The sequence below is a fragment of the Lathamus discolor genome, chromosome 2 (genome assembly GCF_037157495.1).
Source record: "Lathamus discolor isolate bLatDis1 chromosome 2, bLatDis1.hap1, whole genome shotgun sequence".
In the NCBI taxonomy this organism is placed as follows: Eukaryota; Metazoa; Chordata; class Aves; order Psittaciformes; family Psittacidae; genus Lathamus; species Lathamus discolor.
Window position 1 is genome coordinate 119,517,375 of NC_088885.1, and position 24,148 is coordinate 119,541,522.

The window sequence follows — 24,148 nt, forward strand, 5'->3', positions numbered from 1 at the left end:
GCAGACTGGAGTGTTCATGACATTCCCAACATGCCTAGGAGACCATCCTCATCTTCCTCATTAAACCATATGCAGAAGTCAGAAACAGAACACTATTTTGCTGCAAAAATTAAGTCACATGTCCCTTTGGGTGACTGACGAGCATGATTCCTGCAAAATCCAAAGGCCTCTTTCTGCTTCAGTGGTCGCTATTTACCTTAGAGATGCAATTATTCAGCAAACATCTTTGCTCACAGGTTTAAAAAAAAATAAACATACGCAGAAACGTCTGTCTGTGTATTTTGACAGGAATTCAGGTTGACAATAAACATTAACACTTTCATTAAAATGTGTATTTGTGTAGCTAAAAGAAAACATGGTAAAATAGAAGAGTGATAACTGAATATGTGCTAACATCACTGAAATTATAATAGCAATTGTTTGTGAGAAAAGAAATCTTGTACCTGTAGTTTTAATTCACAAAACAGACTTAATTACTGAAATAGTGCACCCCTACTGTAAGCCCAGTAAGTCATAGTAGAAGGTAAGAATGATGTTGCTTAAATTCCTGGTAGTTCTTCTAATTTCTTCTGGTTCATGTCTTTTGCCTTAGTCTAAACAACTTCAGACTTCTTTAGACATAGGATCCCATCACTGTTAAGAGACACTGAAATACATTAAGCCAAAGATTTTGTCTGTATTTTCTCACCTGATCTAGTTTGTGTTTTCTCATCTTCCTAGTGCATTAAACTTAAACACAACCTGCAACCTCTATGTAGCATATTTTAATATAAATGCAAAAAAAAAAAAAAAGCCACAAGCAAAGGATATACTCTAGCTAGTCTCTTAAGCAACAACATGTTGGCATTTTTCTTACCGTTTCCCACGGGGATAGTGTCGTACGTACTCTCCCACATCATGAGCAGCTACAGCCAGCACTTGTGGGTCATCAGAAACCTCCAGAAGTTTTGTCAGGATTCTAGGAAAGGATTGGAAACAATCAAGTCCCAGGCTTTCGTTTCGAGTTTTGCTTTGGGTTTAAGCTTAAAATAATGAAATCTATAACCATAAAAATACAAGTCACCTAAACAGCAAAGCTAGAATGGAACTTTTTCCAAATATGCAGTTGCACTTAAAACAATGGAGATCCTGCCCTAGTTAACAGAATTAAAGCATTCACTAGATTGAGTTTAGTGAGCTATATCTACAAATACCTATACCTAAGGTTTACAAGGTATTCCCTTTTTTCATACAGATGTTTCAAGATCAACAGGTTTGAGTTCAATATCAGCTGTACTTACCAAATGTATAAACACTTATAGACTGGAACAGGGGTGGAACACAAGCACAATGCCTACACAAGGCCAACAGATGCTGCTGCTTTTGTTATACAACAGACCCCAGTCTTGCTTGCATGCTTTTCCCAGCTCCTGCACTCAGGATGTCACACTATGGATTCAGAGAGTGGTAAGGCGACATTGCTGGTGACGCAGCAAGGTGGGTATGACAAGCCTGCTATCTATCAGCCTTTCTCCAGCCCTGTTCTTCCCCTCATCTTATAACAGTAACCTTGCTCTTGCAGGAAAGGATGAAAAGGGGCAAAGTTTTATGGAAAACACTGCTATGCAGAACTGTTTAAAAATTAAAAGCCACTGTAGCAGTTGAGAACAAAGCAGCACACGGAGTTCCTTGGTTTGTACAACCACGAACAACTCTGAGTTCAAGACTGCCAATTTTCTGTTAGGTCTGGCACTTATTAGCAAATGCTCAACAAGGAGAACAACACATTAGCAGTTAATAACAATGCAATTAAATATCTGAGGGCTCTTACAAGCTGCTTAAAGCCTAGACATCTTTAGCGTACATACTTTTAGAAGCCAGCAAATAAGTCCTTAACTCCAAAAAGAAAGATGAGCTTCAGCTTCGCTTAATCTAACAATCTACGTATATCAAATAAAGTCTCAAGACAAAATAATGAGACTGCAATGAAATGCAGCAAGTCAGATTTTCCATGGGACGCTGCCACAACTTTCAAACCCCAAGTATTCAAAAGATAGGAGAACATTACACAGATCAACAAGAACACAAAACTAAGACTAAGGTATGGTAAAAGTTTTTTAATTACATCAATTAGTCTAGCTGTTTTTTCAAGTGAAAGCATAAAAAGAGTCAACAGCACAAATTTGTATGCAAGTTAAGCTAGACATACTCCCTCCATCATCATCCATACATTTTGGACAGTAAAAGCAAATAAACAATTCTAGTTCTGAACAAAACTAACCATGAGTAAGAACCATATATTCTAAAAATAACAAGAAGTTCTGACTTGGTTTCATTCTAGACATTACTTCATGGTGAAACGCCAAACATTAGACACAGGTTCAGTTAAACAGAAAATATTAAAGAATTCTGTTATTTAACTTACTTGAGTAGCTCATAATTCTTCTCATTTAGTCTTACAGCATTCTCCCGCCAAAACTTCTCAGACTTGTGTACAGGACTCCACTCCAGCCTTCCTGACTTGAGCTCAGAACTGTACTCATCGAAGGAGCTGCAACATATAAGACCTAAATAAAGCATTGGCTAAGCTTCTACGAACAGAGTTTGAACTGTGTGCCCAAGCTTGCCCCTATCAAGACAAAGGTGGAACAGAACTTGCTATGACAAATATGAAAGTCATCTCCCTGCAAAGTACAAGAACTGTGCCCTGTCCCAGAGTTCAACACTTTAAAAATAATGAAAGGCATGAAAGGCAAGAGAATGATTTGTTTTCAAACATACCTCTCCATCCACCCCAAAACACAATTCCTGAAGAAGAACAAGCAAACAGAGGAAAAAACAAGCCACACAACCACAGCATTCAGGAACTTAACTGGCTGTTTCACCCATTTGCTAGGATTTAAATTCCCCAACCGAGGATCCCAGTCCTTGTCTTTCATACAATATGCAGTTCAATTTATGCATAAGAGCAAGAACTAGACAAACGCTAATAAAAACTTGAGTTTATCTGGACAGTAAAATGTACCCTAATCAGGTAGTCTTCAGCTTAGACTGGAACTGCTATAGGATTCCTCTGACGTCCTTTAACAATTTATCAATTACAAAGACGATGTAGCCAAAAGTGAAGATTTATTTCCTATTCAGCTTGTAAATACACACTTAGAATATGAAACTTTTCTCTACAACCAGCATCTCTGTATGCTCTACCTTATCAACTAGCATTTATATATCCTAATTCTGGATGTTATTTAGCCTTAAAAAAAGAAAAAAAAAATTACCAATGTTCATATAATGGCTTTTTTTAAAAAAAAGTTCTCACTGCAAAGCATACCTAAGGTCCTGCACACTCTCACCAAGCTTGTCCAGTAGAAATTTGATATCTTCACTTATGTCTTCATCATCATATTTCTGCTGATCCAGATTCTCTAGCTGCTTCAAAACTTTACATTGAATCATGGCAAGAGCATATTCTTGGCGAGTTTCTCTCTCAGTAGATTTCTCTAACAAATTCTAAGGAAGTAAAAATTCACTTTAAGACCAGACTACTTTGAAACAAAGTGGTTATTTTTAAGAAATTCTTATTGTTGCTTTTTAATTTATTGACAGAATTGGCCACTTCCCCAAAATAATCATTCCAAAGAAGTCAAGCATGAGTCTACCACACAGTGGCTGCTTTACACCTACATTTAGTAGCATAAATTGCCTAGGACTGACCTTACAATGCAGGAGGAGCATCCATATCTGTCACTACAGCAGATGAATAGGAACTTACCACAAAAAGAAAAAAAAAAAAAAGGCTCTGTCTTGCAAGGCAGAAGTAAAGCAACCTATGTGCTGGAAAACAAAACCACTGCTGAATTCAACTTCGGTCATTTACACTTTTTCCCCCCTAGATGGTGTCCTACCTTCAATACTATAAAGTATTAATGCACCTGCCTTGGTCATTTTCCAGATCAAATTGGGCTGATTGCAAAGACTAATCAAAGAAAAAGGCAAGGTTTATATCCCAAGTCCCAAATTGTCTGCTATAAGCAACTACTTTTATCTGGGATAATAGTTTTAGATTTCTATGCAGCAATAGCATAAAGCAGGAAAGCCTCCCCCTGTCATCCCCCAGCAAAAAAAGAATACCCACAAACAAAAAACAATCTGAAGTCATCTTTCTAACTCAAGAGTTACCATCTGGATTAGAATAGTGCCTTTTGAATTTGGCAGTATTCCAACTAAACATTTTTACTCAAACTGAAGCTTGTTGGTAAGACTGGAATTACAAGCACAGAATGCAATAGCCAAGTTCAGTCTCATTTATTCATTACACTTCTACTCAGTTTAATCAGCTTCAAATTTTGTTGTTCAGAGCTAGACACCTGCACTTTTTGATAAAGCTGAAAACATTAATTCCATATAAAAGACAAAGTACTTAACAGAACATGTGTTTATATAAAGAAGCCTTAACATCTACCAGAATAAGCAAAGAAACAATACAGAAGGAATTTGACTCCATCATCCTCATTCATGTCACAGAACCATTACTCTTCAGGTTTCTAAGATACCAGACACCATATTAGCTGCAAGAACACTGCAAGTAAAAGTTTAAACTTGCATACTGAAAGTAAGCCATATTCCTGCTTTAATGTGCAAAACCCCACATTCCTATTTCAGTAAGAGAACTGAGAAGTAAAAGGTAATTTACAGAAAGTAATGCTAAATTATTTGGAGTTAAAAGTGCTAATGACAGCAAAAGAACAAATAATGAACCTTCAAAGACAATATATTCAACAAGCTCAAGGAGCGGATAAAGCTAGGAGAGTACAAACACGAACACGTAACTAAACAGAATGGATCAGTAAACTACTCAGTGATAAAAAAAAAATCTTAAAGGTACAAAATGAGCAGCAGGGGGAAAACACATAAAAGACGGAAGTATGAAAAATGAGAGGAAAACACCCCCACATTTTAATAGGTAAAGTAATTGATTCAAAGTTGCTTTACAGAAAAAAAAAACCAACCTGCCAAAGAGGTGAAACAGGTCAGATTTGGAGAAATCAAGTAGTAGAGGAGACGTATGTAAGCTGCCAAAACTCATGACATACCTTCAGCAATGCACAAGCAGTAGGGATGATCAGGAGTCATCAAGCCCAGTCCTTTATGCAATCCCCCCCCCCCCCCAAATTAAAAAAACGAAAAGGGCTATTTTGCCTCTGCTACATATTTTAACTTCCCTTTAGAACTCACAGGTCTGATGTCTAATTTCTAATCTATTATTTCTTGGCTCCCAGTTTATAACCTCATTTTCATGCCAACACTAGTCTTTAATGTTGAAGAAAAAAAAAACCCAGCTAAGTTAATTTCCCTGAAGCCTGGAACAGAACCATCTTACTCTTTCTAAGCCTTTATTTATTAAAAGAATGCTTCACTTTTGTCTCCTCTTGTAAAACCCACAAAATTTAAGAACTAGCAATTATTTCTCCTACTTTTTAGGACTTGCCTAGCCCCTCAGCTTCCCTCCGCCCCTCCCGAGTTGTCTTGCTATACGCCCATGCATAATCCTAACATAAAGATCCTAAAGAACACTAGGACACCTACAGAGGTCTGCATAACAAGAATAGCCCCTACTGAATGCCTCATGCCACTGACTGCTTTCAACAGAAATTTTTCTAAGTGGCAGATGCTTTTGACTAGAGAGACTAAGTTACAGAGTAAGCCCCTCCACACAGCTTATGATTGCTAATCAGCAAGTCAGTAAGCAACAGTTCTGCTCTTGCCATCCTAATCTGCTTGCAACATCTCCTATTGGAACATAATCAACACCAAGGAAAACAGTTTCCAACGTCTACATCTATTCAGGATAAAAATCCTGTTTTAAAATAGGATTACAAGTTGTTATAACATTCCTGTATTACATACAGGACACTTGACAAGCATACACATAAAACTATGTGCACATGCACAATTAGCATCCATGAACATAAACTGGTACTCTCACATTGAAAATATAGAGCCTCAGTGGCTCAGTTATTCCAAATTATCTTAAATAGGACCAGCGATGGACACAAGAAGTCAACTAATTGCTTTTACATGGATATTCTCATTCATCTTCATAGAGCCACCAAGAAAAGTGGTTTGGACTAGTAGATACAAACAATTTCTAAGTCAGTAAATTGGACAAATGTATTTAAAATAATATTTTTTAATTAACGGTTCATAAGGATAAATTTATCAAGTATTAGTAACCAGTGTTTCACACTAGTACCAGTAGAAACAAAATCTTAAACTAAAGAAGGGAAATCACTAGTGCTTCTGTTAGCAGATTTCTTTAGTCGACTATTTTACAAAGACATTGCATAACAGACTTCTATACTTGTAATAGCATCTTTTACCTGTAGCAAAACTCAGTTCATTAAAAAAATAAAAAAGAATTAAGCTTTCAATCCAGTTTACTGATACAGTCCAGCAGAAACAGCTGTGCATCAGCAACATCTGAGACCTCATAATTTGGGAGAGAAGCACAGTGAGATTGAAGTCAACAGATACTTACACGAAATGCTGCAAGGATGATTCTAGTTACTTTCTCTTTGACAGACTCCTGAAGAATATCTGACAGCACTGGAACAATATTATACCGCCGGAGATATTCACACATTTGAGGGCTAAATGCCAGCAGCCACACACAGAAAATCATCTGATACTGGAGCTGGAATCCACATTTGTTGCTCAAGACCCCCATGATACTGAAAGATTAACATAATATACATTGAACCACCCTGAAACATTAAAAGTCGTTAACAGGAGTTTATTGCAAAGAGCTGCTGAAGATGAGCGTACAAAGCATGTTTCACAGTATTTACTTCACAGTAATTCTGTACCAGTATTTACCATTGTGCAAGCAGCTCGTTCAGAAAGCCATCTTTTGAAGATAGTTATTTTCTCCTTAGCTTTACAGCCATGACAGCTTTTCCCATTGTCCTGGGTTCAGCAGTAGCAGCCATTTTTCTCCTTCTTAGTAGCTGGTGCAGTGCTGTGGTTTTGACTTTCAGCCTGGGAACAATGCTGATAACACCGATGTTTTTAGTTGTTGCTCAGTAACATTTACTCTGATCAAGGACTTTGTGAGTCTCATGCTCTGCCAGGGAGGAGAGGAAGCCAGGAGGAAGCAGAGACAGGACACCTGACCCAAACTGACCAAAGAGGTATTCCATACGACAGCACGTCATGCCCACTATATAAACTAGGGGCAGTTACCTGGAAGGGCTAGATCACCACTTGGGTCGGGCTGGGTATCGGTCAGTGGGTGATGAGCAATTGTATTCTCTTCCCTTATTATTTCCCTTATCATTATTATTATTGGTGGTAGCAGTAGTGGTTTGTGTTATACCTTAGTTACTGGACTGCTTTTATCTCCATCCATGGGAGTCACATTCTTTCAGTTCTCCTCCCCATCCCTCTGGGAGTGGGGGGGAGGAAGAAGGGGCAGTGAGCGAGCAGTTCTGAGTTACTGCCTGGGCTTAAACCACGACAGTTGTTTTTGGTGCCCAACGTGCGGCATGAAGTGTTGAGATAATGACAGATCTGACTGGAGTGAGTCTAATTGTATTTATGATATTTATGAGAATTGAAAGAATGTGACTCCCACAGATGGATATAAGAACAGTCCAGTAACTAAGGTATAACACAAACCACTACTGCTACCACCAATAATAATAATGATAAGGGAAATAACAAGGGAAGAAAATACAATTGCTCATCACCCACCGACCGATACCCAGCCCAACCCAAGCAGTGATCTAGCCTTCCAGGTAACTGCCCCCAGTTTATATAGTGGGCATGACGTGCTGTCATATGGAATACCTCTTTGGTCAGTTTGGGTCAGGTGTCCTGTCTCTGCTTCCTCTGCATTGTTACCGAGCAGCAACTAAAAACATTGGCATTAACAGCGTTGTTCCCAGGCTGAAGTCAAAAACACAGCACTGCACCGGTTACTAAGAAGAAAAATGACTGCTACTGCTGAACCCAGGACACTCATGTGTACTGATGTACTGTATCCATCTTTAGGTTCACTGAGACTTTTTCTACTGGCATGTTTACAGCATTATTTGTCATTCTAGGAGAAACGAAGAAAACTACCCTTTCAGAGTTATGAAGGAGAAGAAGTAAACAGACAGAACAAAATCTACACAAATTGAAAATGTTTCCTTAACTGTATCTCTCCACAGGAGTGTCTGAAATGAGCTAAAGTAGTCATTATTTAACAAGTGAGTTCTCAGAAAACAGCTAATAGATATAACACATCACAGATACACAAGGCACTGCTAAACAACAAATAGTCCAAGAAGAAATCATGCAGAAGCTTAAGTCAGCTGAAGTTCTGAAAATTTAATAAGCAGTTTAGAGCTGCGTTCCAAAATAGCTAAGACTATTAAAAAAAATAAAAAGTTTCTTTGGTGCAAAAGTTTGTTTCAATAGTGTCATCTTGACACACGTGAACATCATTTGAACTTTCGCTTCACAGGCAACTTCTGATTTTTCTCCATTTCAGCATAGGGGGTATTTTTTCCACCAACCCAAATAGAGGCACACACGACAGAAAAGTTATATATAGACAAGCATATCTTAAATAAGGTGACAACTTCCTATTCTTACGCAGAGCTATTTATGACAATAATTACCTACTTGAAGCCATGTGAATAAAAAAAAAAAAATTGAGCATAGCTCCAGAACATGTTTCTCCTTTGACAAATATTTACATACTGAACTCCAAACCGAAAGACAAGGAAGATTAGCAGAAACTCATTTCATTAGTCCTTACTCAAATAATAAGCAAAGAACTTTTAGCTGAAGACAAATGGTTATAGTTCTGTTCAGATATTTATTAAAGCAGTTCTCAGTGGAAAGTAGCATTCTTCAACACTGGTACCTGTATCCGCAAGTTTCGTTTGTCTATTTGATTGTATTAATGTTTGAAAACAAACAGGCTTTGTACTCAAACAGATCAGCTGTCTTTTGCAAGAGAGTTCTATTCCAAAAGAGGTCACTGGGAAATGTGCTACTGTGTGTGTATGTATATCCATATAAACTGAAATAAATGCTCACCAATTTACTCCATCTGCTTCTACCCACGCAAAGCGATACTCATTGACCCTGAGCATCAGCTGTAGACATCCGGCAACACATTGTACATACTGGGAACTCTAGGTGAAGAGAAGAACATACCACTTTTTGTAAGAAGAGTTAGATAATAAGTACCAAAGTTCAGCTTTCCAGACTGGGCTTTATTGTCATACTTCAACATGCATTTCTCCAATGACATTTCCAAGTCAAACATGCTCACTCTTATTATAATGCTTTACATCTCTCTATTTAAAATAGATAAATAAACAATAATCCCACAAGAAAAAGTGGGAAGTAAAACATAAATGAAGAGTTTTTAAAAGGAAAGAAGTATTATGCAAGTGATACCATTTTACATTACCATAACAGATTTTTATAACCCATTTGAATATACCTTCTTTCAGTATCTATGAATGAAGGCTGTCTTCTGTCTTCATCTACAGAGTCAATTGTTATTCTATTGAGCAAACTTTGGGAAATAAACCAGCAAGGTGATTACCAGTTTGAAGAAGTTTACTAGAGGTCATTGTAGAAAAGGCAATGTTGAACTCAGGCTCTTCCTACACCCGTTCTCCAACACAAAACAGCACTGGTGTCATTACAATTGTGTATCTTCCTATGAGTGTGCCACACGGTAAGTACCATGCTTATCATAATGAGAGGTGCATTTATACAAAACAACACCATTAGAAAAATGATTATGCAAAATCATCCTCAAAGTTTAGCTTTACATTTTATTTTTTTCTTCATTAAAAGCTTAGCATAGTATATCGTGCTATACAAACACGTGCTAGACAAACTTTCCCATTAGGAAAGCATGAAGATGCACCACTGAGCTCTATTTTTATTCAGATTCCTACATGAACAGTCACTAGAACAGAATCATTAGGCAGCTTTTCATCTTGGAAAGCATTCTTTTTGTTTGTGCAGTAATACATAAAATGGGCAGCAGTTAAAAAACGGGTTTTGGCCAACACATTGTCCTCCCACTACAGCAACAGAGATCCCAAGGCACAATTAAAGCAGCATTTTTTTATTTGTTCTCAGTCAACTTTTGACATCATCTTCACCAATACTCAGATATGCTGCTGATAAAATGTTGTGGGGTTTGTTTTTCCTCTATAATCCTTTTTCTTTACTAAGTATCTTGAAAATCTTACGGTAGATCACTCACATAATACCAAGGTCAAGCCTTTCAAACATTTAATGGAGTGAAGAATTTAGGCAATACCACATGAAAAGAAACAGTAAATAAAATTTAAAGATTAACTCATTCTGTGTCTCTCTACAGAGATTAAGACCTTTACGGAAAAACTGAGTTTGAACATCTAGGCCCAAATCATCACACAGAACATTCGTTTCCCTGGGTTCACTCTCACATACCATGCAAATTAACCAGCTATAAATATACAGGCAGCCCTCCCACCTCAAATAATGTATTAATTTATCTGCATCACTAACTCGTGCACTACTGACTTGGAGCTTTCTTTTTAAGGAGTCGGTCATAAAAGCATTCTCTTTCAATACTGTTATAGTTAAAATTTCATAATAGATCCCAGCCCTCATCTCTTGCGTAAAATGCTACAACTGCAGCTCTAATTCACTCTGAAATAAATTAGTCAGGACCTGCTTGGGAATCCTGCACAAGCTAGATCTGCAATCAGAACACTAACAAAGTCAAAACAACACTTACCCAACTTAATTATCCTAGAACATATCTGCACTATCAGAACCCTCAAGTGATACAGTACATCCAATCAGGAGTACAGTACAATGAGTACAGATTTCTAAACAAGTTAGAAGAGCTCACAGTTCCATAGCAAGTGGTGTTGCATACTGTAGAACTATTTACTCTTTTAAGCCTGTATGACCAATGGCTGTCAGCCTAACAAAACCTAACAGTTCTGTGTGCTATTCTGTACATGAAATACTGAAATAGTTCAACTCCTACGTTCAGGCTGCGATTTTACCCCTTATCCAAGGTCATGCATAACAGTCTTTCATCTTTTTTATTTTAAACCCCAGTCAGGTGGCAATTTAACATGAAGCTAACCCTTTAAAGCGATGACTACACGTAGAAGAAAAATTTCAGGTTCATATTTAAGTCTTCTGAAAAACTGAACACTTTCAGGTTGCAAAGGAACAAAAGACCAAACTGAATTCTACTCAACATTGAGCCACAATAAACCACTTTGCTGTGCCACAGCAAAACAGAAAATCCAGTTACAATGATCACTTGTTCGTTATCCTGCCACAGTTCATCTCCAAGCTCAACCACCATTATAACTACACAAAATTTAGTACAAATAAATACCGAAAAAGGACAATCTGTTTTCACCTGAATTTAAGCTATTCAAATATGAAAAGCTTACAGCCCTGAAAGCACTCTTGCCATTTCATGCTACACTGGTTGAGGGGCAATGTTAGCTTTTAATATCTGACGTGCCCTTTCTAAATTCTTCACATCACAAGAGCTTCTTAGTGCCAGGTTTCTTCTACAAGTTCAATAGTTCAGTGCTAAACAGAGAGTATTTTAAAAATACTGAATTAATTGCATTTATTTTTTTCAAGCTTTAAAACCTCTACAGTTTTAAAAACCCAAACCCATCTGGAAAATACTTCCACTGCCAGCATTCTCTGAGAAATCCGTATTTTAAAAGTACTTTTGTTTCTTGGCGCCATCACCTGGCACTCTGTTGTTGTACAGTTCTGATTAGAGGTACTTTCTATTACAGACACCAGAACAGCTCTGCACCTTAGTCTGATGACTCGGTATCACCTGTCCAAAATAGCAAATTGACATATGTCAAAGATATACTCACATCAGTTGTGGAGACTGCTCCTGCTTCCACAGAACTCACTGTACCACGCAGTTTCTAACAGAAAAAATTAAAGTTTAAAAGCATGCTTATGGAACAGTTGTCACCAAGTTTCTTTCAACTCTCCAATCTCTCTAGTCATAAAAATATTAAGAATCTGATAGATTCTTTTCCTGTGCAATATATTATGGTAATATACTGTATTGAATTTCCACACACAAACCATCATGTCTAGAAGAATATGCTTGGACCCGACCCTGGTATATCACGATTTTTATTTATTTAAGTGTAAATTTACTAAAGACTTTAATCCATTTTCATCTTAGAATTTGAAAACTGCTCTCTTTTGCTATGACACTACCTTAAAGAATGACAAATCACTGGGTTTTGATAAGGATTGAAGGCAAAATCTCCAAAAACAAATAGAAAGGAGAACAATTCATCTTTGAAGCACTAACCAGCAGTAAGCAGCTCATACTGAGCTAACGGCGCAAAAATACTGTCAAATAAGTCAGGATTTCTCTAGTTTCAAGAGACAGGACTGAAAATAAAAGCTTTGTCCTACAGCAAATTGGAAAAAAGTTTTGATGTTCACTTCCTGTTGCCACGTGATTTTTCTTCCCAGCAAATAGCTGAGAAACAAAACAATACAGGGATACAGAAAACCTTCAAATGTTTCCTCAGTGTCCAGGAAAAAAAAAGTTAACCAACAGAAAAGACAAAAGGCCTTATTTTTTAATTTACATTTCAAGAACTGGAGTAGAAAATGTAAAATATTAAGTTAAAAACTAGGTGTTTGAATAAAGGATATTTAGCTTTAAAAATGACAAAGTAAAATTTCATTTTAAAAAAGGAAAGCCAAAAATATGCCATATTCACACATCTATATTCTTTAAGAAAGTCTCCAAAGTCACTGTAGTGTTTAAACAGGAGTAGTTTTTTTTACCTGTGAGCTGAGCTGAGTTTTAATCCAGTTGAAATAGTAATTCAAGTCACTGCCTTCCATAAGTTCCCTCCCCCAGGCAGCCAGTTTGGCAATAATTCTTGCTGCCTGAAAAAGAATTCAGTAAACGGATTTTTCAAATGCAACAATTTCAGGATTCAGTGAGAAGTCCTATAAGTTCTGGAAACTTTATTTTTTTTTTCACAGCAGACCACATGATGCTGTGGTTCAGGCTGGTGACTGAACCAGTGTTGATGGCATACCACGTTTTTAGATGCTGCTGAGCAGTACTCGAACAACATCAAGGACTTCTCTGTTTCTTACTCTACACTTTCAGCAAGTAAACTGGGGGGGGGAGGGGGAGAGGGGCGGGGAGGGGGGTAAAGGGGATGGTGATGACAAAGCAGCTGGGAGGGGACACAGTGAGAGAGCTGACCAAAAAGTTATACTGGCTGGGCATCAGTCTGCTGGTGCTGTGCGATTGCTTTTCATCACTCCTTTCTGTTGGATTCATTTCAGCTTCCATTCCCTCCCTTCTTTCCCCTTCTCTTACTAAACTGTCTTTATCTTGGCGTACAAGTTCTTCTGCTTCTGCCCTCCCAATTCTCCCCCCAGTCCTGCTGTGGGGACTGTGCAAGCAACTGAGTGTGAGCTTTCCTGTCAGCCAGGGTGAAGCCACCACAAGAGCACACATTATTTCTTCCCCAGTATGCTTACAAACCATATTCAAGCAGATTTTGAGTGGCACTGTACCAGTTTGAGCATATCAGAGAATAAGGTTAATCAAGATAAAGGTATTTCCCTTTCACAGGATAAGAAACTCTAATATTTGTACAGCATGAGGAGCACTGGCAGTTATGAATTTTTTTAGTTATGTCTCACTACGTTTAATTAATCAAAAAATACCTGCTTTTCTAAGCCTTTAAAACCTGCTTTGACTTCCCAGAATAAAAAAAATGCCAATAAACAATGTAACTTTTCTTTCTAAAATGGGGGCCAAGTGAAGCTTGTATCACCCAGATACAGCTCACCTAGATTGCAACAGGAAAACTTTCTAGTCCAGGCAGTAATTCAGCTTCAAACTCCAAAAGTCCTCTGAACTAAAATAAACACAGCATTTTTCTCTACCATCTTCAGGAACAGGTTCATTTAAAACTTACCATATGCACAGTGAAAAGATCTTGTCGATTCAACATCGGGAGAAAATAGGACCACGCAGTGTTTTTGCCACGTTTTGCATAATCAAAGAAGATAGAAACACGCTGATGATTTTCCTGTAAAAATGGGGAGAGCCCTGTAAAAGCACTCAACATAAAGCAGTTATTTGCTTTTCCATGTTGGCACATATTACCAGAGTGTATCCTGGCTTGTAACAGCCCATAGTAATTTTTCAGACTGACAGTTGGATACAGTTCATTTCAGTTCACCACTAAGATTAGACATTCGGGACAGGGAGAAAACCTTTAAAACTCTCGCTAGATCTTAGCACTCCAACACCTGCTTGAGTAACAATGGATGTCCTTTTGATCAAGCAAGCAGAATGAGAGAAATGAGAGAGAAACTAAATACTGTCATTTTCCAGAGGAATACTACTCTTCAATCAATTATGTTCAATCAGGTCCATACAAAGTTTTCCCCATATTGCTACTTCCACACAAAAGCCTGTTCAACATAGCTATGTATGCTTCAAATGAAAATTCAGAGATGTAAGCTAGTCCTGCCTCTCCATTCCTCTCAATAGGAAGTGAGCTCTTCTCCACCAGATGAGGCTGCAACTGATTCAGCTGTTATCTCAGGCAACCTGCATATCTAGGAGAGGACATAGCCACCAGAGAACTCTGTTCTCCAAGGCTTCTAGGCTGAACCACAAGAGACCATTAAGCACCTGAACCTGGGCACTGTGCAGTTTCTTCAAGCATCTCTCCTAATAACCACTGTGATATGTAGCTATTATGATTCCCCTTAAAGCAGAACAAAGAGGCAATGCAAACCTGGAGGAGAAAGAGGAGCTCTGCCACTTCCTAATAGCCTAGAATACAAACAGTCTTCCAGAAAATCAAATACCTGGATTACTGCTTTATCTCAGCATTCCCAGTAAGCTTTAATTCTTAAGATATCTCCCCATTGAAGTTAAGCTACTATAGCCAAGTACACAACTCCTGAATCACTGTAATAGAGAAACCCACAAGAGGACAGTATCTCAGTCTCCACTACCCAACTAATTTAATTTTCAAACTCCGCTAGCTGCAGGGCTGTCCTCCATCCATTCAGCACCCTATTATTAACTTCATGGGCCAACAATCAGCTAGGCAAGCCTGCTTGTTGGAATATTATCCATTAAGCATAAGATGACCTGAATGTATTCATGCTCCAAAGACTGTCATCTTACTAAGCATCAGAGCTACCAACAACCCTTCACTGAAAGCATCAAAGTTACTGCACCACATGGGCTGCAAATTGCTGTCCCAATCACTGACTAGGGAAGATGAGGTATCTCTAGTTATCCAACAGTCATAACTCTTACAGTGATTAATGCTCTATACAGCAGATGTCAAACAACACTCAATCCCTCTCAAAATCTGTTGTTCAAACTATGAAATAAAAAAAAGTAGGATCTCAAGAACATGGGATCTTGGTGGAAAGCCTCTGCTCTTTGAGGGCTAGTTTGACAAAAAATGGAAGCTCAATGAAGTAAATCACTGTTAGCATCTATACTTGTGCTACACAGAGTCTAGCTAAAAAGATCAGAAATAACTAGATCAGTGAGTTCACTTTACAACTTAGCTAAGCAGGAGACAGATCTGGAAGCAGAAAAGCCGAAATAACTTCAACATATTGTCAATCAGAAAACTAGTCTGGTTTGCTGTTAAGGTGCAGGGCAAAGACAGGACAGAAGGAATGGAGAACTGCCTATGGCCCTGAAACACACAAAACTGCACCTTCCTAGGCAGCTCCTGATTGCACCAATAAAAAGGAAATCCTGAAGCTCCCACATCAACAGCTGAATAATTTAGCATCTGTCATTTCTGAAGAAGCAGACGAAGCTCACTTGGGTGGTACTGCTACCTGCACCAACTACACCACAGGCTCTTGAAAGATTTCGTAAGTAACAGACTGTGCAGTGTGATAGGATCACTAATCCAGAGAAATTATTCCAAGTGTTTATCATATGAATAGAATAATTGTTTCCTCAGGGACTCCAGTATGCTAACACTCCACCTTCAGAAATAAGCAGAATGGTGATATTCTTATAAGGCAATACCATATTAATTCCACTTCTGCCAGCCTCCAAGAGAAATCTTTACTAGAACAATGATCAAATCTGTAAGGAGAATTGCTGAAACAATCCTAGGCACCTAGACAGCTTTTGTGTGCTCAAAACACAGTTGATACGATTTTTACACCTCACAAGAAAAGCACGGGAAGGTAATAGAAGAACCACAGTCATCATCAATACGGATAAAGCTGGGTACTGTTAACCTATGATAGTTTCTAGAAGTTTCAGCTATCAAAAGTAGCTTTCAAATATTGTTTATCTCCTGAAACTGCAGTGAACATCCTTGCTCAAAATAGTTTTACTTGAAGAGTCACTGGCACCATGAAAGACCACATCCCTGAACAATTTCTCACTTAAAACCTTTGTGTGTACTGAATTAAAACTACTTGGGCAAAGAGAGGAGACTTCATATCCACTACTGTGGATTCTTCTGCCCAGGCAGTCTGCAGAGACCCCTGCACTAAACTCACGAGTCATTGGTCAATATGCTGCTTTCTGACAAGAATGTTACACCTTGAAATTGTGCAAGCAAGGCTCCATAAGGAATCACTGACAGCATGTTCCACCATCTGAACATGACCAAAAGAAAATAGAAGTCTCACTGCAGTTTTGACTCATAGAGAGATGGAGAGTTAGGAAGTCCTGGGATGATGCCATGCAGATGCCTGCACACAAGCCCTCTTGCTGTGCCAGCAGCAAGATATCCCTGAATAATGAAATTATACAGAGCGCAGCCTTTCAGACACTGAAGCAGAACTCCTAAAGTGAAAAAGACATCCAATTTCAAACAAAAGAGAATATATACATACATACATCTCTATTCTCCTTACAATTTGAAGTCATTATGTTTAAGAATGCCACATATGCCACTTCTGTGGCTGGGTAAGACCCTGAACACAGAAATGTCAGTGCAGTCAAGAAAACATGTTCATTAGACACATATGCCGAATTAATAGGGCATACAAGAGATCACTCAAAACTACTTTCAGCGACCACCTAGTACTAATGCACTTGTTCAAGAGTGGACTAGTGAAAGCATTTATCTGTGGGGTATTAATTCTACAGGTGTCTTGGGTTTAGCAGTAGCAGTCAGTTTTTCTCCTCCTTAGTAGCTGGTGCAGCGCTGTGTTTTGACTTTCGGCCTGGGAACAGAGCTGGTAACACCGATTGTCTTTAGTTGTTGCTACGTAATGTTTACCCTGACCAAGGACTTCTGTGAGTCTCATGCTCTGCCAGGGACGAGGGGGAGGCCGGGAGGAAGCAGAGACAGGACACCTGACCCAAACTAGCCAAAGAGGTATTCCATACCACAGTACGTCATGCCCAGGGATGTAACTGGGAGTTACCCGGAAGGGTACGGGCTCTCTTTGGGGGGGATCGAACTCGTTCAGTGAGTGGTATTGTATTCTCTTCCCTTGTTATTTTCTCTTATCAATATTATCATTGGTGGTAGCAGCAGTGATTTGTGTTACACATTAGTTACTGGACTGTTCTTATCTCAACCTGTGGGAGTTACATTCTCTCGATTCTCCTCCCCATCCCTCCGGGAGCGGGGAAGGGGCTGGGGGGGGAAGGAAAGAAAGAGGGAGAAAGGGCGGGGGAGTGAGTGAACAAGCTGTGTGGCTCAGTTTAAACCACGACAACAGGTCAGGAGGTATCACCTGTTGCATATTGTAGCTACAGGCTATGCGCTAATGTCTAAGCACCTAAGCAAAGCAAGACATACTAACTTACAAAGACAGGCAAGTGAAATGGTTACTTTGTCATCACCGAGGTTTCTCACACAAAAACAAGACCCATTCCTCACAGAAGTAACCATAACAAACAGAGTTTTCATACATGAAGACAAAGTCATTAAATGCATAAAACAAAAATAGGTACTCCCAACTCAGTGTCCTACCAAGGAATGACACTAAGGCTCCCTTCTGTCTTTTCTGCTTCTTGATGCTTGTCACACTCGAGAAAAAATAAAGTCAAAGAAAACAGGAAGAGGGTTAGAGTGACAAAGCTGCAGATGGGATTGACTGAAAGCAGCCCTGAGGAGAAAGACTTGGGAGTGTCGGTTGATGAGAAGCTCAATATCACCCAGCAATGTGTTCTTGCAGCACAAAAAGTCTACCATATTCTGGGCTGCATCTGAAGAAGCATGAGCAGGTTGAGGGAGGGGATTTTCCCCCTCCACCCAGCTCTTGTTCCCATTTAATAACTCAACAATGCAGAATTTCAGAACATGTTGTCCTAAACAGTCTAAAGTTACATTGGAAACATGAAACTGCAGAAACTACATCTTGCTGAGGGTGGCCAAATCAACACCACCTTCATAGGAAAAAAAGCTTCAACAACTTCAAATTAGAAGTCATATCCTATCTACACAACAAGAGAGGCTACAAATCATCCCTTAACATCAAAGTTTCACATGAAGCGTGGTTGAAAGCCAACAGACAAAAATACAGGTATGTTTTGTTTACAGAATATGAACATAAACATATATATATTCACATAAGACTAATTTAACCCATGCGACTTTAGATCTAACATTTAATCTCTGAAGACAAGATCTGAAAATTTATGAGTATTTTTAATACAGTATGACAAACACCTGAAGAGACCTGAATTAGACTAAAAAAACCACTGAAGCATGCATTTAAAGTCTTGAAAATAAGATAGGTTATTGACCTACTTGCAGCATATCATCAACCATAGTCAGAATGTACTGAACCGTCTGTTCCTTGGAGATATGAGTCATCAAATTTATAAATGTTTTAGCACACTAAAAAAAAAAAAAAAAGACATTAAAATTAATATTAGCAATTGTCTTCAATCCTTTTGGTAATATAAACTAGGACCTCATTAATTCACAATTAAGCCTTACATAAGCATTGAGCATCCCAACATTTTATTCTATTGCAATAAGAGCTGAATACGTTTGACATTATATTACAAAGATTTTCTGTCATGTTGATCGTTACCCTTTACAAATTGGTTTACAGCTTTCAAATGAAATAAAAATTACTCACTAGCGAAAGCACAGTGTTTTGTTGAAAGACTGATTAGAAAAATCTCCACCCCTGTTCTTTCTTGTGGCAGTGAGAAGAACCAGATAAACTGACAAAACAGCAACAAATCCAGACATGGTGTAAGAAGGTTTCAGCTACTTGAACATGAGGGAGAGAAGACAGGTCACTCTTACCCTGTTTACTCCTATACCTTCTAGACAAACCCTTGCTCATATTTGAGCTGGTTTCCACCTCCTGAACAACTTTACAATTTCAGCAACAGGCTGATATAATAGGCTGAAACATTCACAACACTACCTTTTACACTTTCTCCTTTCCCTTCACCACATTCAACTAAAACTGAAAGAAAAATGGAACTCTGAACTGGTACACTGTGGCATCTCATGTACCCCATATTTGCTTTTATAACTATGCAAACTGTGGTCCACTACATACCAGTCACACAATACAATCTCAGGGGGGAAGAGGGGAAGTGGAAGAAAAACCACCAAACACACAGGCCCATATGGAACAGCCTAAAATTGAAGTAGAACAAAGGGCTGGGAAGTTCTGTATCTTGAGTGCATCTGCGACCCTTCACCTTCCCCTCTGCCTCCCCAATCCTCTTGATCTCTGACACTGTCTGATAGAAACTCAGGCTTCAGGACTGACATTCCAGTGCTTCAAATATTATTTAAGTGTCTTTGGGCATCCTGCCTGGACTCCAATAAGCCAAATGGCATGGGTCACATATCAATCTCACATCAACTATGTCCAGTACAGATATTTCCTATCTTACTGGGGCTAAAATGATACTAGACACCTATGTTTAACTGGATCTACCCTAGCAGTCAGTGGGCTCTATTGCCAGAACTACATTATAATTGTTCAGCTAACTAAGCAGAAATCTCACTGTTACCAGCCATCATCAATATGGCATAAGCAAAAAAGCTCAAAATAAACGTGACTCAAGTACAAGTGTGCATGATAACTGGGATGAGGAAAGACTTCAGCTAGCTTGTCCCACTATAGACTCAAAGTCAGATGACATTTAGTAATTATTTAATAGGCTTTTAAAAGAATGCCCAATGTATATTTGGGGGGGGGGGGGGGAATTACAATAGCAAATTTTAAACTTCTTTCATAACATCTTAACCATTTACAGCAAACAATAAAATAAGACTTAGGAAATTTTCCTTCCATCTTCCTCCCCAGTAGATTAAAAGAAAGTTACTTGATTGCCTTCTGTTTGCAACAACTCCTGTTTTTCTTCTGGATTTCTTTTTTGTTCAAATCTTTGAATAAATTCACAGTCTTCACCTGAAATCATCTGCCCTCTGAAAAGAAAATATGAAACTGTAAGTAACATGAACAATAAGTTATGTCAAACTTAACAGCCAGGAGAGAGAACTGAGAGTATGTGAGAATAACTCTGCTAACACCAAGGTCAGTGCAAGGAAGGGGAGGAGACACTGGAGTAGAGATTCCCCTGCAGCCTGTGCTGCAGACCACTGGCAAGCTAGGCTGTTCCCCCCGTGGCCCACTGAGGTCCACAGTGGAGCAGATGTCTACCTGCAACCTGCAGAGGTTAATGGTGAAGCAGTGGAAATAGTTGCAAGAACTGAAACACGCAAAGCTAGCATATTATGTGAAAATTATAATACAGAATATGCATAATAGTCTAATCCAATCTGAATGAAGAAAAAGAAAATTAATTGTTATTTTAAATTTGCCATAAGTATTGAAGAGACTTATAAGGACTGCAAAGAACTTGGTTCCTAATGTATTTTTAGCTTTCACTAACTATGACACTCCAGCTTTCCCTGCTTGTTTAAAAAACGATATGCATGCAAGCTCATTCTAATGCATATCAAGGCAGCTTCATGTAGTAAACTGCTGTGGACACCTACAAGCTAACAGATCTCTACTTGATCTTCTCTTTACTGAGTTACTGCCATCATCAGTACTATTTCAGAAAGCTGTTGACTTCACTGAAGACCTGGCAAAATATCATCGAGGTTTTGTTATAATACAAAACTTACCATCACAACAAATAACAAACTTGCCAAAAGAGTACAGTCAGGTACTCTTCAGTAAGAAAACTAATTATAAACCAGGTAGTCACAAAAATATCCAAGACTTTAATAGGTGACTAGCTTTATTAATTAATACCAGGAGTGCTTCATGAAAGAAGAAAATTGTGCATATCATCAATACAAAAGCCACAGGGAATGAAAGTATCAGACACTGCTCTGTTTCATTTATTTCCAAGACGCATCCCCTCTTACATTTCCACTGAGTCAAATACCCCTTCCACTTCTCAAAACTATGTAGCACAGATTCTTTTAATGCATCTATTACTCTGGGTAAGTTCCAGATGTTCCCTAAGCAGAAGTTACATTAAAATCCTTGTAAACTTTTCTGGGGTGAAGGGAGGAGATTGTGGTGTTGGGTATAGGGTTGGGGTTTTTTTTTGTTTGTTTAATGGGGGTTTCTGGTTGGGTTGTTTGTGGGTTTTTTTGTTGGTGGTGTGGTTTTTTTTATTGGTTCACCTGGATTCTTGAAACACAGAAACATAAGAAAGACTTACAGTATGTTCCTATCTTACCTCCTATAGTTATGTCTTGAGAATGGCTTCATCACAGAGCCATCTTTTACCTATTTACTTTTCAAGTAAACAACATAAGTAGTTCGGTACACTATTTCTGTATTCTACCTGCTTTATGAGAAATACCCTCATACGCACTGAGGAAAGGCATTTAAGACATCCTAGATGGAAGACTCATAAAGCAGCGGTAAACCTTGACTAGTTTCTACCAAAACTTAACTAATTACAGATAAAAAATAAGCTAATGATAACCATGCTGTTACACAAGCCTTTTAGATTGACTTGTGCTCTTTCCTGCCTATTACAGACGAATTTGAATAGTTGCTGAAAGATGAGGATAATTCATCTGCCACAAATGCACACTTAATGTTCCATAACTAGAAGTCTTCCATGTTTCAATCACTACTGGCCAAGCCAGGGACTCCTGGATGATATTGATGTGAAAGTAACAAGGTGAGCTGCTTGTTTATAAAAATATTGGCATTTAGAAAGTACTTCAAACATGACATAAGGTGAATCCTTCATTTTCAGCTTTAATTCTTGAAAAAGCCTCATCACAGGAAGAAAGATGTTTCTTTATAACCAGGTTATTAGAAGAGGTCTGCTAACCATCAAGGTAAACAGCTTTGAAGTTTTCACTTTCATCCTACATTAGACCACAGGGAAAAAAAAGAAAAATAAGAAGAAGAAAAGGAAAAAAAAATAGTGTTGGGATTGATGTTGCCTTGGGGGAAAAAGCTGTTAGGGTTACTCTTTATTGCCTTCTAAGTGCCATTCAAAAACACACTTTCCAAACTATACGAAACAGCACAAGGGATTTGACAGCTTTGTAAATAAGCTGTTAATATTTTATCAGGGATCTCATACATCTGATTAATAGTTTTAGTAATTTCAAATGCATTTCATCTCCATTAATCTCAATTTAAAACAGAAAAAACAGATTATGTAGCAAACCTTAGCAACCAATTAAAAGAAAAAAAAAAAAAAGCAGAGCAGCCTCTGACAGCTGGCACCAGCTAACTCATACCATTACACATTTTTCTCACCCTGTCTTCAAAGAGACAGGAACTTCCCAGCACCTCTAAGCAAACAGTGGAAGAAATCACAGCTTCCCTCCATCCCTCTTACTGATAACCATTTAGTTTCCTATTTTCCAGGATGTGCCTACACAGTCTTTTGCCAACAGATAAACATTATTTTGACTGAGCTTCAGTTGTCTGGATATAACACTTTTCATAGAAACACAGAATAGTTAGAGTTAGAAAGGACCTTAAGATCACCTAGTTCCAACCCCCCTGCCATAGGCAGGGACACTTCACACTAGACCAGGTTGCTCAAGGCCCTGTCCAACCTTGCCTTGAACACCGCTAGAGATGGGGCAGCCACAAATTACTTGAGCTGCCTGTTCCAGTGCCTCACCACCCTAACAGGAAAGAACTTCTTCCTTATATCCAACCTAAACTTCCCCTGTTTAAGTTTTAACCCATTACCCCTTGTCCTGTCACTACAGTCCCTGACAAAGAGTCCCTCCCCAGCATCCCTATAGGCCCCCTTCAGACACTGGAAGGCTGCTATGAGGTCTCCATGCAGCCTTCTCCAGGCTGAACGACCCCAACGCCCTCAGTCTGTCTTCATATGGGGAGATGCTCCAGTCCCCGATCATCCTCGTGGCCCTCCTCTGCACTTGTTCCAGCAGTTCCATGTCCTTTTTATGTTGAGGACACCAGAACTGCACACAATACTCCAGGTGAGGTTTCACTAGAGCAGAGTAGAGGGGCAGGATCACCTCCTTCGACCTGCTGGTCACACTCATTTTGATGCAGCCCAGGATACGGTTGGCTTTCTGGGCTGCGAGCGCACACTGAAGCCGGCTCATGTTCATTTTCTCATCGACCAACACCCCCAAGTCCTTCTCTGCAGGGCTGCTCTGAATCTCTTCTCTGCCCAACCTGTGCCTGGGATTTCCCTGACCTAAATGCAGGACCTTGCACTTGGCATGGTTGAACTTCATAAGGTTGGCGTCAGCCCACCTCACAAGCATGTCAAGGTCCCTCTGGATGGCATACCTTCCCTCCAGCATACCAACTGAACCACACAGCTTGGTGTCATCGGCAGACTTGCTGAGGGCGCACTCAATCCCACTGTCCATGTCACTGACAAAGATGCTAAACAGGATCAGTCCCAACACCGATCCCTGAGGGACACCACTCGTTACTGATCTCCAGCTGGACATTGAGCCATTGACCACAACTCTTTGCGTGCTGCCATCCAGCCAGTTCTTTACCCACCGAGCGGTCCATCCATCAAATTGATGTCTCTCCAATTTAGAGACAAAGATGTCATGTGGACCAGCATCGAACGCTTTGCACAAGTCCAGGCAGAAGACATCAACTGCTTTGCCCCTATCCATCAGTTCCG

At 39.0% G+C, this 24,148-nt stretch overlaps 1 protein-coding gene across 3 annotated transcripts in view; it reads right to left on the reverse strand.

The window, feature by feature from the left end:
- The window catches only part of ATP6V1H (ATPase H+ transporting V1 subunit H), a 45,958-nt gene that overhangs the window by 15,819 nt on the left and 5,991 nt on the right, over positions 1-24,148 (reverse strand). For all 3 annotated transcript variants that reach the window (XM_065668261.1, XM_065668258.1, XM_065668260.1), the window contains exons 3-12: positions 20,357-20,459; positions 18,807-18,896; positions 14,010-14,123; positions 12,853-12,957; positions 11,910-11,963; positions 9,070-9,167; positions 6,518-6,710; positions 3,311-3,489; positions 2,405-2,530; positions 857-958 (exon numbers count right to left, since the gene is read on the reverse strand). In XM_065668261.1, coding sequence (XP_065524333.1) covers positions 857-958; positions 2,405-2,530; positions 3,311-3,489; positions 6,518-6,710; positions 9,070-9,167; positions 11,910-11,963; positions 12,853-12,957; positions 14,010-14,123; positions 18,807-18,896; positions 20,357-20,459 — 1,164 coding nt within the window. The remainder of the gene's footprint in view (positions 1-856; positions 959-2,404; positions 2,531-3,310; positions 3,490-6,517; positions 6,711-9,069; positions 9,168-11,909; positions 11,964-12,852; positions 12,958-14,009; positions 14,124-18,806; positions 18,897-20,356; positions 20,460-24,148) is intronic.